The sequence below is a fragment of the Lutra lutra genome, chromosome 14 (genome assembly GCF_902655055.1).
Source record: "Lutra lutra chromosome 14, mLutLut1.2, whole genome shotgun sequence".
Classification (NCBI taxonomy): Eukaryota; Metazoa; Chordata; class Mammalia; order Carnivora; family Mustelidae; genus Lutra; species Lutra lutra.
In genome coordinates, this window is record NC_062291.1 from 30,503,072 (window position 1) to 30,517,745 (window position 14,674).

At 35.8% G+C, this 14,674-nt stretch overlaps 1 protein-coding gene across 4 annotated transcripts in view; it reads right to left on the reverse strand.

Annotated features, from left to right (window-relative positions):
- Nucleotides 1-422: 422 nt before the first annotated feature.
- Nucleotides 423-14,674, reverse strand: part of HERC4 (HECT and RLD domain containing E3 ubiquitin protein ligase 4) — a 122,631-nt gene continuing 108,379 nt past the window's right edge. For all 4 annotated transcript variants that reach the window (XM_047701692.1, XM_047701690.1, XM_047701691.1 and 1 more), the window contains 4 exons: nucleotides 12,184-12,266; nucleotides 7,472-7,655; nucleotides 2,760-2,862; nucleotides 423-1,086 (listed from right to left, as the gene is read on the reverse strand). In XM_047701692.1, coding sequence (XP_047557648.1) covers nucleotides 878-1,086; nucleotides 2,760-2,862; nucleotides 7,472-7,655; nucleotides 12,184-12,266 — 579 coding nt within the window. In that variant the 3' untranslated portion in view covers nucleotides 423-877. The remainder of the gene's footprint in view (nucleotides 1,087-2,759; nucleotides 2,863-7,471; nucleotides 7,656-12,183; nucleotides 12,267-14,674) is intronic.

Here is a 14,674-nt window from a genome sequence, read left to right on the forward strand (position 1 = left end):
TGTTAAGATTTGTTTCTAAAAATTCAAGGAAATAGTCTAAAGCACTGAAAATTCTGACTAAATACCAACTTGCAGCATCAGTAGTTTTGGAAGCTATAAGCCAGTGGTTGGTGCTCATAGTAGCCAGTTTCTATTCCTGGCAGCTGCAGGGCAAAGTTCTTCCAGTACTGAATAGTAAGCTTTCTGATAGCCTCCCACTTATCAGTAGCATCTCCAGGTTCACAAAAGGAAAGAACCACAAGTTATTTAGGTAATTCCTATCTGTAATTTAGATTTGCACAAGGATATTTATTCTAGTAAAAAAGCAAAGATTGTGTTTCATCATGCTAATTTTTTGCTTTTATAGATTCTCAGAATAAGATTTAATCATAATTGTTAATCCTTTTAGCTCAGTTGAATTACAACCATAGAAACTGTACTGGTATCAGAACATAACTATTTTATTACAAAACTTAACATTATTTACAAAATGAAAAAATAATCGAATGACTATTGCAGGCCAAAGATAAAGGTTTTTCACTCAGTGATTGAAAATTAACCAACATTTCCATGCACTCACACACCAGATCATTTGTGAAATATGCAAACTCTTAAAATTCATGTTAGTAAAACTTCAATGTATTCACAATGCTTGTATGTTTATTGGAAGATGGCAAAAAAAAATCCATGGTTCTGTACAATAAGCTTAATATTAACACAGTTTGTTCATTTTCCTTTAATATTTTTTGGCTTTCATGAATACTCAGAGCATTGAACATTTCGCAAGTAAGAATTATAACAGTACCTCTGTCACCTTGCTGAATTCATCACCACAAGAAGAACACAAATAATTAGCTTAATGCTTTTGCAATAAACTGATTAGTTAATATTTCCAAAGTTATATTAAACTGAAGCCTTCATTATGATCGATTGCTTGAATCAGTTTAGAGCGTAGAGTTTCTTTATCTTTGTATTTTGGAAGATCCAGAAGATTAAAACAGGTATGAGAAACTGGGAGATATTCCTCGCCACCTCCTGTTGACTGGATGACTAGTTTTAGACTCTTCATACCAAGAATAGGAATGCGATCACTACCTGTCAAAAATACTAACAAGAAAAAAAATCATTCAGCCAACCACTTTTATCAAAACAGAGTACCAAGTTATTTAGTACAGTCACCATGGCAAACCTTTATATTATTAACATTTACTCTAATGTGGAAGCATGATTTTGGAGACATACTAATTATACATCCAGATAATATTTTTCCTTTAGAAGTATAATCTTAATGTTAGCACACAGAATATGCTTAATAAATATTTGATGAATAAATGACTACTATCCTTGACAAAACATTTGAGAGCCATTCTTTTGGGAATAGCCATTTAGTCTATACATCAAATACAAAATGCAGTTTTTTCAAGTGCAGTTTTGATTATGATTCCTTTTTCAATATTTCTAACATTTTTTTAAAGATTCTATTTATTTGACAGAGAAAGACACAGCAAGAGAGGGAGCACAAGCAGGGGGAGTCGGAGAGGGAGAAGGTGGCTTCCTGCCGAGCAGACAGCCCGATGCGGGGGCTCGATCCCAAAACCCTGGGATCAGGACCTGAGCCGAAGGCAGATACTTAACGACTGCGCCACCCAGGTGCCCCAGTTTCCAACATTTTTGAATAAAAATTTATAATGGACAGCTAAAACTCAAATCACTTAAGAAAGACTTGTCATCCTTAAAATATACAAATTCAGCCAAGCTTATTTCAGCCGTCAGAAAAAGATTAACAAAAATATTCTTGGCAATAGCAGGAATATCAAAGGGAGTGTCATTTCCTAATGAATGGATAAGTAAGATGTGAGACAAACACACACACACACACACAATGGAATATTATTCAGCGATCAAAAAGAAATGAAATCTTGCCATTTGTAAAAAATGTGGATGGAGCTGGAGTGTATTAGGCTAAGCGAAATAAGTCAGTCAGAGAAAGACAAACACCATGTGATCCCACAGGTACGTGGAATTTAAGAAAGAAAACAGATGGACATATGGGAAGGGGGAAAAGAAAAGAAAAAAAAAAGGAGAGAGGGAAATAAGCCACAGTGAGTCTAAATGACAGAGAACAAACTAAAAAGTGGAAGGGAGGTGGGTGAGGGATGTGCTAGATGGGGGAGGGGTATGAAGGACCGCACTTATGAGCACTGCCTGCTGTATTTAACAAATCACTGAATTCTATGCCAGAAACCAATATTGTGCTCTATGTTAACAAAATTTAAATTAAAAAGTAACAAAATACAAACATAGGGAGTGTCATTGCAATGAGAATATACATTTAACAGATGAAAGACACACTAATTAGGCTATAAATGAGTACAAAGTCCTACAAAAGTTCTATTTTCCACAGAAATTCCCAAAGTTTTGATGAAAAAGGAAAAAGAAAAGCCAAAAGCAAAAAAAAAAAAAAAAAAAAAAGAAAAAGAAAAAGCTATCCTCTAGAAATCTTTTTAGAAATTCTAAAAGGAACTACAACCCTAGTTGATTATAGTCAATGTTAGAGTTTATTTTCATTTGAAAGAACCAATTCTATTTGAGGCAAACTGAATGCAGCTTTCAAAATAAGAATGCAGATAAATTTACTCTGAAAATTAGAAACAGTACCTTGGAATGATACTATAGGGAAAACACCTTATCCAACAAAGTGGTCAATTAATCTATGACAGTAAGTTTAATAGTTAATTCCATTTCCCATAAAACATACAGGACTAGTTAGAAATACTTACACAGAAATTGTTTTTTCTTTTCCAGTGGTAATTCATGAAATACTTCCCAAAAAATTTTTATCGTTGGATGTTCTGCCCAATACTCCCCTTTGTATTCTGTATTCTAAAAACAACATAATCTTTTATTAATATTAAGTGATCTTAGTTTTGTCTTGAATCTGTCAAGTTTTCTGTGCTAGTCAATTTCCACAATGGCCCCTAATTATCTCTGCCTCCTATTGCTCATGCCCTTCCTTATGTAGCCCCTCCCACAGCATATAGGCCTGACTCTGTAATCATCAGGATATAGCAGGTATGAGAAATACATGACTTCTGAGGCTAACTCATAACAAACTCTGTGGCTTCAACCTCTTTGATCATTCACTCCGGGGAGAACCAGGTGCCATTTCAAGAGGACACTCAAAGAACTGTATAGGGAGGTCATCTTGGTGAAACACTAGGCTTTTAGCCAACAGTCTTGTGAGTGAGCCATCTTGGAAGGTAATCTATCCTTAATGAAGTCTTCAGGTGACTAAAGCACCAACCAGTATTTTGACTGCAATCTCATGAGAGACCCCTAAGCTAAAAACACCCAGCTAAAGCTGTTCCTGAAATGCTTGCCCGCAAGTGGGAAAATAAATGTTCAGTGTTTATTTATTTATTTTTAAAGATTTTATTTATTTATTTGACAGAGATGACAAGTAGGCAGAGGCAGGCAGAGAGAGAGAGGAGGAAGCAGGCTCCCCGTGGAGCAGAGCCCGATGTGGGGCTCGATCCCAGGACCCTGGGATCATGACGAGCTGAAGGCAGAGGTTTTAACCCACTGAACCACCCAGGCGCCCCGTTCACTGTTTATTTTAAACCACTAAATTTTGGGATAATCTGCAGCAGTGGAGCTAGTGTACTTCTTTTTAAAAAATGCCAGCACTAAGGAAAGGTGAGGAAAGAGGAGAGAGGGAGAGCAAATCTTACACTGTAAAGTGTTCTTTAAAATCTAGGTACAGTTGGCCTTAAATTTTAGTTCTCAGGAAGAACCTTCCAGCATCAGGGCCTTTGGACACACTGTTCTCTCACCCTAGACCTCTTAGCCACATCCTCCTCTTTCCTTTGTTCGTCAGGCTAATTTCTATTTATACCTTAAGACTCAGACTAAAGGTCCCCAAATTCATTCACTGATTCATTCAACAGATACACAGAGAGTTTTAGTCAAAATGTGGAGCTCTGGGTAAACTGCCGTCAACAAAGTCCTTCCTTACCTTGTAGAGACTACCATCTACTGAGATGCTTTCCCAGATTTGTGTAGCCTACGTTAAGTTCCTCTTGACATACTATTCAGTGAACACTCTTTCTTTGTATTCAGAGTTAAATTATTTAATGTCTACCTTCCTTATTACAGGGCAAAGACCATATTACAGTCTCATTTACTGAGGTCTCCCTAATCTCCTGCACAGTACTCGCTATCCACAGGGGCTCAATAAGTATTTGCTAATGGGCTGCTTAAAATTTTGGGCTCTGTTTATAGCCATGATTATCTCAATGACTGATATCTTGAAATCTACAAATTACTTGCTATTTGTAAACAGTTTTGGAGAAAAATGGCTGAAATTCTAGCTATCAATTAGTGAATATGAATTATAGTCTGTGAGCATGTTAGTGGGGAATGAAAGGAGGATGACTAAAGTTTTTTTTTCTTTTTTTTGAAAACCTCTAAATAGTTCTGGGGAAATGTGTACACAGTCCTGATGAAAGAAAGAGCATTTAAAAGTCACAAATCATAATCACTGAAATTATAATGCATCACATACACAATGAAAAGAAACTGAGGTATACTAAGTACACTAAAGTATACTAAACTATTTCTATCAATTATATCTTCAAGTGAGGTTTTAAGTACTTACTGAGTGCTCTTCTAGGCTCTGGGAATATAGCAGTGAACAAAGAGACAAAATCCTGCCTTCATAATGCTTACATTGGCAGCGGGGGCGGGGGGGCGGGGGGCGTGGGTGGCGGGTAGGAAGAAGCAACAGACAGTGAAGACAATTGAGTAAAATTTATGTTAAGTCAAATTCTAAGAGAAAATAAAGCAGGGAAAGCAGATTGTGTGTGTGTGTACACGCTCAAGTTTAGATGGTAGCCAGTAAAGGTCTCTGAGAAGGTATAAAGACATAAAAGGAAGTAAAAAGCAGGAACCCTTTCAGACTTACCAAGGTGAAAAGAGTTCCAGGCATAGGGAAAAAAAGAAAGGTCCCAGGACTGGCTCAGCAAAGAAGCTGTTAAGGCTGAAGTAGTGTAAGTGAGAAAAAGAATGATAGGAGAGGAGGCAAAAAGGACAAATTGTGTAGGATGTAAAGTGTGATGAGAGGCCAATGTATCATTTTTCATTTTAGGGTGACTGGAGGTGGAATCCATTTCCACTAGGGTCTCCTTAAGGTCCGTACAGCTTTCTTCTCTTGAGCAGATCAATTTGACCAAAAAAAGAAATCTTCAATCTCCTTTCTGGAGGATTTAAGCTTGCCTATCAGCTTTCCTCAGTTCTTCCTGGTCTCCCAGATTCTGTGGCTCTCCCTACAGTTGTCTTTTGCTGTGTAAGAAAGAGAACCTGAGTAGTCTAACAATCCCTTAAATTAGCTCTGAAGTAATTCTACTGCTCTTAGCCTAACCATTCATCCTGCCACCACAATAACATGATGTACCAATTTCTGAGCCTTTTAGAAATTCTAGGGTGTGAAATGGGTTGCCTCTTAAAAACCCTGCCCCTCAGGAGGCTTAGAATTCAATTTTCTTTGCTCTAGTCACTCATCAACTCATCCATCCATGCATTTTCTGTCTTCAAAAACTTCTTTTTTCTCTTGTTAATGGTATTTTTATATTTTCTCTGTGTATTTCTATTTTTATTCCTTTATTGTCATTCTAGTGAGATTCTGGAAAGGAGCAGAGAAAAAACAGGTTTATTCTAGTATGTTTAACTAACTAGAAGTCCTAATTATTTTTGAATTTAAAAAAACGTATTCCCTGAATTATTAAAGGGTAAAACTGGCCTTTTCTGGTGTGTGTATTGTTCTGTGAGTTTTAAGCACATGTATCAACTCGTGTACCTACCACCACAATCAGGACACGGAACACTCATCACCCCAAAGAACTCTTTAGTGCTACCCTCTCCTGTCACATACCCATTCCCGCCAGCCCACTTCACCATATTTTTGTCTCTTCAAAAATGTCACGTACATGGACTCACACAGTATATAATCCTTCTTCACACTGCGTAAGGACTCTGAGTCATCCCAAATGTCGCATGTATCAGGAATGTATCCCTTTTCATTGCTTAGTATTCTACTGTATGGATATACCCTAGGCTGGTTTATCTATTCACCCACTGAAGGACATCTGGGGTTGTTTATAGTTTTTGACATGTTTGCAGGTTTTTAAAAACACAATAAAAAAAAAACTGGTAAAATACCTATAACAAAGTTCACCATCTTAACCCTTTTTAAGTGTACAGTTTGGTGGCATTAAGTACATTCATGCTGTTACGCAACCATCACCACCATCCATCTCCAGAACTCTTCATCTGGCTAAACTGAAACTCAATACCCATTAAACAATAATGCCCTGTACCCTCTTGTTTATAGATTTTTGTATGAACATAACTTAATACCTTAGAATAGAACTGCTAGCTCACGTGATAAGTGCATATTTAACTTTATAAGAAAATGCCAAACTGTTTCCAAAGTGGCCATACCATCTGTATTCCCACCAGCAATGTATGAAAGTTCCCAATGCCCTGTATCCTTATTAAACTTACTGTATTTTGTGATGTTAGCTAACTTAACAGGTGCCGTTATGTATCAAACTTTTTAAAAATTATTTGAGAGAGTGAGAAAGATACAGAACAGGAGCAGGGGCACAGGGTGAGGGAGTGGGAGCCCAACGGGGGATCAATCCCAGGACCCCAGGATTATGACCCTGAGCCAAAGGTGGGAAGACTAACGGACTGAGCCACCCAGGTGCCCCATATCAAAGTCTTACTGCAAGAATTGTATCAGGTGTTTTCTAGATTACAAATAAGAGAAAATTATTTTTGTGTGTGTGTTGAATTTTTAAAAATTCACATACAATGTATTATTTGCTTCAGGGGTACAGAACAAAGATGGAAAAACTTGTAAGTCAAACTTGCATACATCTTTCTCAAAGATGATCTAGCCTAGCACTTTTTATTCAATGTTTATCTGAAGAAATATCCGAGAATTCTTTGTACAAAGAAGGAAAAGGAAAAAAGTTGTTTAAAAATTCCTAATCTTCTTCCTAAAGATCCCTTTATTGGTTAAGGCACTAGTGATGAAGATCATGAATATTATTTACTCTCTGCTAAAAAATTTAACATTGAGACTAATCAGGAAAAAAAACGATCTTAAGCAATGTGAGTGCTTTTCATAATGGTTTTCCTATAATTGGGCAGAATGAAAACTCAGTTTAGCTGGACTTCCATCTGACCTCTGTCATAAATGACATTTTTCCATACAAAAACTATCACTACCCCAAATACAAAAATGCTATCTAATTCATTTATAAGTAAAATTCATTAATTGTGGAAGAAGAAGGGTACAGTGTTTTCCTGTAAACAGGACAGTAATAGTGTAAAATGGAAAACAGTGAGAGGGCAATTTTTCCATCAATAAGCCATATTTTCCTTTTGCTTTTCTGTTAAAATAACTCATAGATTTGTTTTCTCCTACCTTTTCCAGTTCCTTCCAATCATAATTTGTATTTCCAATAACCATTGCTTGTAGTTCATTTGGCTGGAAGAGTTGAAGAACTTTTCCTCCACAGACCTTATGGAAGCCCGCATGGAAAGCATCAAATAAGGAAGCCACTGATTTATTGAATATGTAATCCACATAAGCATCAACAAACTCCTGCCTAGAAATGAAAAGGCACACATGGCAAAGAATATAAAAATCTTTTTTTATGGAGAATAGATATGTAGTCTCATTAAAAGTTTGAGTGCTCCTGTACAGTTGTTACTTAAACTGAAAAAGTATGACTAGGATTCTAAGGGGACAAAGTCTTTGCAGAGAAGTTAATTATTCTTTCTTTACAAAAATCCAGTATTATCTAGGATGCATGTAGACTTAATCTATCATTCATAGCCTAATATAAATGAGGCTATTCCGAGGTAAAATGTTATTTCCTAATGGGAAGAATGATGACACAAATGTCTATCAAAATAATTTTTTTTTAAGATTTTATTTATTTATTTGACAGAGAGAGGCATAGTGAGAGAGGGAACACAAACAAGGGGAGTGTGAGAGGCTTCACACTGAGCAAGGAACCCGATGTGGGGCTTGATCCCAGGACCCTGGGATCATGACCTGAGCCAAAGGCAGTCACTTAATGACTGAGCCACCCAGGCGCTCCCAAAATACTTTTTCAGGACTCACGAACTGTTGAGATTTAGATGCACCACTCCACATGTACCCCTAAAAAGATTCATCTGTTAAAAATATCAGGTGATTAAAAAAATGAGAGCTTTGGGATTCAGACTATTAGCAAACAACAGTCTGCTTTTCCTCAGGGTTCAAGGATCTGAAAACAAAATTTTGTTGTTTTTTTTTTTTTTTTAAAGTAGGCTCTGTGTCTGATGTGGGGCTTAAACTCATGAGCCAGAGATTGAGAGTCACGTGCTCTACTTACTAGGCAAGCCAGGTGTCCCAATAAAATTTATTTTAAAAACTAAATACCGGGGCGCCTGGGTGGCTCAGTGGATTAAGCCGCTGCCTTCAGCTCAGGTCATGATCCCAGGGTCTTGGGATCGAGCCCCGCATCGGGCTCTCTGCTCTGCGGGGAGCCTGCTTCCTCCTCTCTCTCTGCCTGCCTCTCGCTGACTTGTGATCTCTGTCTGTCAAATAAATAAATAAAATAAATCTTTAAAAAAAAAAACAAAAAAACCTAAATACCAAAAGGGTTATTAAGCACTCTTTTAGGATAATCATTAAAGATTACAAGGACAGTTTTCTTTTCAAAACTATGTGCATGTACCCATACACACATAAACACTTCTGATGCTTTCTCCTGCAAGGAAACTATAAAAAAAAAAAAAAAAAAAAAAGTCCTCTTTACCTAATACTTAGCACTACAGTTTATTCAATTTGTTCTGTTAGCCACAAATATTTTATGCAACTATCTAATCAAACAAATAATGAGAAGGGGTACCATATGATTTCAGTATTTTTTACTCCTGTCTTCCAAATTAAAAAGGATGATTCTACAACTGGGAATACTGGCAAATTCAGTTATCTTAGCAAATTATAAAATTATTATAAGATAATTCCAAAGTGAATTTATTTTATTTATTTTTTACTTATTTGAGAGAGAGCGAGCATGAGAAGGGAGGGTTTAAGGGAGAAGCAGATTCCCTGCCAAGCAGGGAGCCCAATGCAGGACTCAATCCTGATCGAGTCTCCAGGATCATGACCTGAGCTGAAGGCAGTTGCTTAACCAACTGAGCCACCCAGGCGCCCCAAAGTGAATTTAAAAAGAGGAAAAAAAAGTTAAAGGAGGCCACTGTAATATAAAATTGGGCGGGCCTAAGGAAAAATCAATAGCATATGCTATTAGTCTCTGATGAAAAGCAGCAGGTAATTTTGTAATGCATAATTTTATAATTCATCTAATTGGAAAGTGAAATTTATCTGTACCAGTTAAAGGCCTTAAACACAAAAGGCTAAATTATTTTATGTGCTAAGATTTTTATCTTCAACACTTTTATTATCTAAGTAGGAATGGTAATACAAAGATAATACAAAGATAAAATTCTTTAAATTGTTTCTAAACTAGATTAAAAAAACTAAACAAGATCTTTAAAAGCAGGAATAAACCTATCTAAATCACAAAGTTTTTCAAAACCATTTTTTTAAAAGAAAGGTTAGAAAAACCTAAATTTTTTCACATTATTTTAAAAACAGCTTTATTTTTAATCAAAGTAAGACATATGCACAGTTTAAAATGTCAAATAGTAATACTCCTAACAGCCAACATTTACTGAGCACGTACATGTGCTAGGCACTACTCTGAACATCTTAGAATTATTGCCTCATTTAATCCTCAAAATAGCCTCATGAAATAGGTACAATTTAACATCACATTCTACAGAAAAGGAGACTGAGGCATGGAGACATTCCTACAGTTACACAGCTTCGAAGTAGCAGAACCAAGATTATAACCATTTGGATAAAGTCCCTTGCAACAGCCAATAAGCTAGCTCTAAGGAACTGTAACACAGTAAAGAATGAACCAATTTTGTCTTGCACATTTAGAAATTTCAGATACTTGAAGGCAAATTCTTAACTTTTTGCTATCCCTTCTGATATTTACCTTCAAACTTCAACAACCTAATTTTATTGTTATTCCTTAATTTTCAATTTAAAATATAATCTAATGAACTGATTATCTACTGTTGGAAGGCGAAGATTTACATTTACTTGGCCCATTCTCACTTTGTTTCCCCCAAAGCTCCCATTTTAACAATTTTGGTTCATTATTCACCAAAGTTAGTATTTTTATGGTTATAAATATTATTTAGAATTAAACTAGAGTATTTGAGGGCTACCTGCCTTTTCTTAAAAAGAACTTCTGCTTCCCTAATTTGCTACTTCATCTCTAACTTCAACAGAAATGTTAACCTCCTTTAGACTCATTCAACTCTAGGAAGCATCACATAAGGGAGCGTCAGTTGTATTTTTCTTCTGGAGCCTTCCATCCTCTTGATTTCACCCACTTTGGTTGCTCTTCCTAAACCTACACATTGCTGTTCCTGCAGAAGGAATCCTCTTTGCCTCTCTTCTATATTGGATCCTATGTGGGGTTTTTTTTTTTTTGGATCATGTGTCTTTCTCCTTCTTGGTTTAATTCCTTTTGGTAGAATACATTCTCCTGTAACTTCTTGTGAAAACTGCACTGGAAGTAGGTATCTGAGACTCTGGATGCAGGAAGATGTTTTAATATACACTGACATACTTAACAGATACAGAATTCAAAGTTAAAAAGTACTTTTTCCCAGAATTTTGATCTCCTAGCTTCAGTGTCATTCTTTAGACATTTGATGTTATTCTGATTCTTAATTCTTTGTATATGGCATACTTTTTTTTTTTCCTGGAAGGTTTTAGGATCCTTTTTTCCCCTGCGGATTTTGAAATTCTATTTTGCCTTGGTATGTCTCTCCCCCCCAACTCTTTTGATGCTTTCAGGTTTTTTTTTTTTTAAGATTTTATTTATTTGACACAGAAAGAAGAATCACAAGCAGGCAGACAGGCTGGCAGAGAGAGAGGGGGAAGCAAGCTCCCTGCTGAGCAGAGAGCCTGATGCAGGGCTCAATCCCAGGATTCTGAAATTATGACCTGAGCCAAAGGCAGAGGCTTATTAACCCACTGAGCCACCCAGGCACCCCTTGATGCTTTCAATTTTAAAGGCATGTCTTTTAAGGTATGTCATTCAATTCTGCAAGTTTTTTGATACCATTTCTTCAACAAATTTCTTTCAGTGATCTTTTTTCCAATTTTTAATTGAATTTTTGATACTTAAAAGTGAATAATTTTTAATCCATATAGATAAGAATACTGATTTCAGTTTCTTTTGAAGTTCTGTTCTTCATCCTGCATTGTCTCTCTTTCTTTCGCGTTCTTCTCAACTGTTTTGGTTTTTCCTTAAAGGGCTATCAATCTTTGGCTATCCATTCATATTTAAAAGTGAGGCAGTTTATCTAAAAAATCCTCCAAAATACAGTGCCAAGGGGGGGGGGGTGTAAATCAATCTACTTGTTTTCAGTTCTGTCTTTTACCCACCCTGTGCCTAACTGTGCGCAAATCCAAAGTCGTCTCCCCGCCCACCCACCAGCATATCCAAAGTCCCTTTAGTTCAATCTCCCCAGAAGATAAATTTTCAACCATTTTCAACCATCTGCCCAGACTGGAAAGGTGAAGTTGCCAAGCTACTGTACTAATTAAAATGGGGTTTTGTTTTTTACAACAGCAATCTTTCTGTCTCCAGCATTCCCCTAAACTCCATATACCTTCTAACATTTTTTATTCTCAATGCCCAAGACTTTGGCAACATAAACTGGCTGTCTTCTTGGCTCCTCCCAGTCCATCTTATGTTGCAGCTTTCTCTGTTTGGCTAAAGTTAGTTACCCTGTTTTCTAGATTTCAAAAATGAGTTTGTGGTTGTCCCCTCTCCCTTCTCCTTGTTTTGCTTATTTATGATCTTTTTATCCCAAACTTTAGTAATGTCTTAAAGGGATTTCAGAAGCAAAAGGCAATTACTTCCTTACTAACCATTCAAAAAGTAAGTTTTATCTGAGTAAAAACTTAAGGTTGTGACATGTTTCTATATACAGAAGAAAAATGCCTATGGAATCTTATTACTACCACTGATGCTGCTATAATTCACTTACCGATTTTGTTTGTTAACAGCTGTGTCTGCACCATTTAGAACCAGCTCTTTCACTTCTGTTGCACCAAAGTTTTCAACTGTGATCTATTAATTTAAATTTTTAAAAAAAGTCAATGTCAGACTCAAAACTTATTAGATTTTAATAACCTATTATTATATTCTACCTTTCTCTCATTAAATATAAGAACAAAGCTGAGGTAAAATTCTGCTACTACCATAAGCTTATTTGTGAATTCTGCATAAAGCCATAACTAGAAATTTTCATCCTCAGTAGTAGTGTAAAACCCTACTGTGACTAATTAATTACAAATTATCAAGTGTTTGGTTAGTTAACAACAGGAAACTGAGTATTTATTATATGTAAACCTTTTTTAGAACAATCACTATATTAGAAAGGATGTTTTCTTTGTACACATGACAGAATCTAAGTGTCAAAATGTATGTAGCCCAGACCAGCTTTGCATTCTTCTCACATGACAACCACTACTATGTATGTATTCCTAATATCTACCTTGTTTGCATTCTTGATCACAGGTGATTTTTCTAGTATGCTATTAATTGGATTTATAAAGACAGTCAATTATTTTGAAACTTTTTATTTCCCTTACTGGTCTGCTGATTTTCCTATTAATATTACCATTCCCACCTTTGCATTTTTTCTTTCTAGTCCCTCTTTTTGGAATACTGCCCTCTTCTATTAGAACATATATTTTTTTTAGTACCTGCTATCTAGAAAACACTGTGGTGGTAGTGGGATGATAAAAGATGAACAAATCCCTGCTGTGGAGTATATTATCCCTTAAAGAGGAGAAATGTGTTATGTAAACAACTTTGTATAATAAAATAAATGCCATAATAGAGACATGAACAAATTGCTATCAGACCACAGAAGAAAGCACACTCACTTCTAGGTGGAGGAAGTATGAAAGACCACAAGGAGGAAACGTCATCTGAAAAGAACCTAGGAAGATGAGTCGGCTCTCTAGAGACTGAGAGGGGAAAGGATTTCTGACTGAGCACAGAGACTGGATAGGATACATAGGAGAGTAAATACCAAGTTCTGAAAATGTAGGGCCCTAAAAAATAGGAGGATAAGGTATGTGAGAGAATATGTGTGACGTGATAAAACTCAGCATGAACAGAGGGACAACACAGGTTAGAATGAAAGTCATATTTACAAATTTTTTTGAAGCCCATTATAGAGCTATTACTATGCAAGCAATGAAGAGCCACTAAAAATTTCTGGGGAAGAAATGGCAGTGGAAAGGAATGTTTAAATTACCATAGTTTTTGAATATACTAAACATTCACAAACTTGGTGACTGATAAATTAGAAATTACATTGTTTGGAACCCAATGTATCAGCCCAATGAGAAAATCAATAAAGGTTTAAAGATAATTGATACTGCTATAAGTGAAACTGAGTTGAAGAAGTAAACCATTGGAAAACCAACCATTCAGTTGAAATGGGGAACTAAAAATTTCATAGTAAACAGAAAAAGTCCAAGGAGGACCTTTATCCTTGGGGGAAAGGAACTCTTAAAATAAATTCATTTATTTCATCTTAAATCTACCAAATTTTCTTCCAACCGTACTATGTGCCAATTCTTAAAATGATGAAAAAATGGGTAAACTTTTTTGAGGGGGCACATAGTATTTCTGGTAAAATTGTGTGATAGCAGAATCCAGTGTCTGGCAGATTTAACCTCAATATCATAAAGAAGACTATTTGGGGGAGAAAACAAATATACTAAGTTTTTAAAATGAAAAGAAAAACAAAGAAAACCAAAGGTTTTACTATTTTCCCAAGAGTTTAATTTTAATATTCAGATCATTTCATTCTGAAGTCCCTTCTCATAATCCTTGCTTATTTTTTCTTGTCAACTGTCTACTTCTGCCAGATCCTTGTTTGTCAATGGCTTTGCATTTGGATGGGTAAGTTATCCACCATCCCTTTCACTGAATTAACAAAATTCTGTATCTTTGATTTGAAATTTCATTTTCCAAATAACATTCCAACATATTTGCATTTTTACTGTGGTATGTCATTTCAAAAGTAAGACAAATGGTCAAGGACAAATACTAGTGTGAAGCAGAAAGGGATGTCTGAGCAGGAATTGATCTTTTAAGTGGTAAGTTTATTACTGAATATTCTATGTATAATAACCTTTGCTTCTCTAAACACTCTTATAATTGTAGACTCAAAAATTAATACTTGAATAAAGAGGTCCTCTTGTATTTGTAAAGGATCTTTAGCATAATGATAGAGCACTAGGCTCTGAAGTCACAGGCTTGGGTATAAATATTATTTCTGACATGTAATGATTGTTTTCAGTTTTCTTCATTTTCTTCATAAAATAAGGATAATAATACTAATCTCATAGGACTGTTATGAGGATTAAATGAAATAATATACGTACTGTGACTAGCATATAGTTAATGCTCAATAAATGTTAGCTAAAATGGGTTAAGAATTCCACCCATCAAAAAAA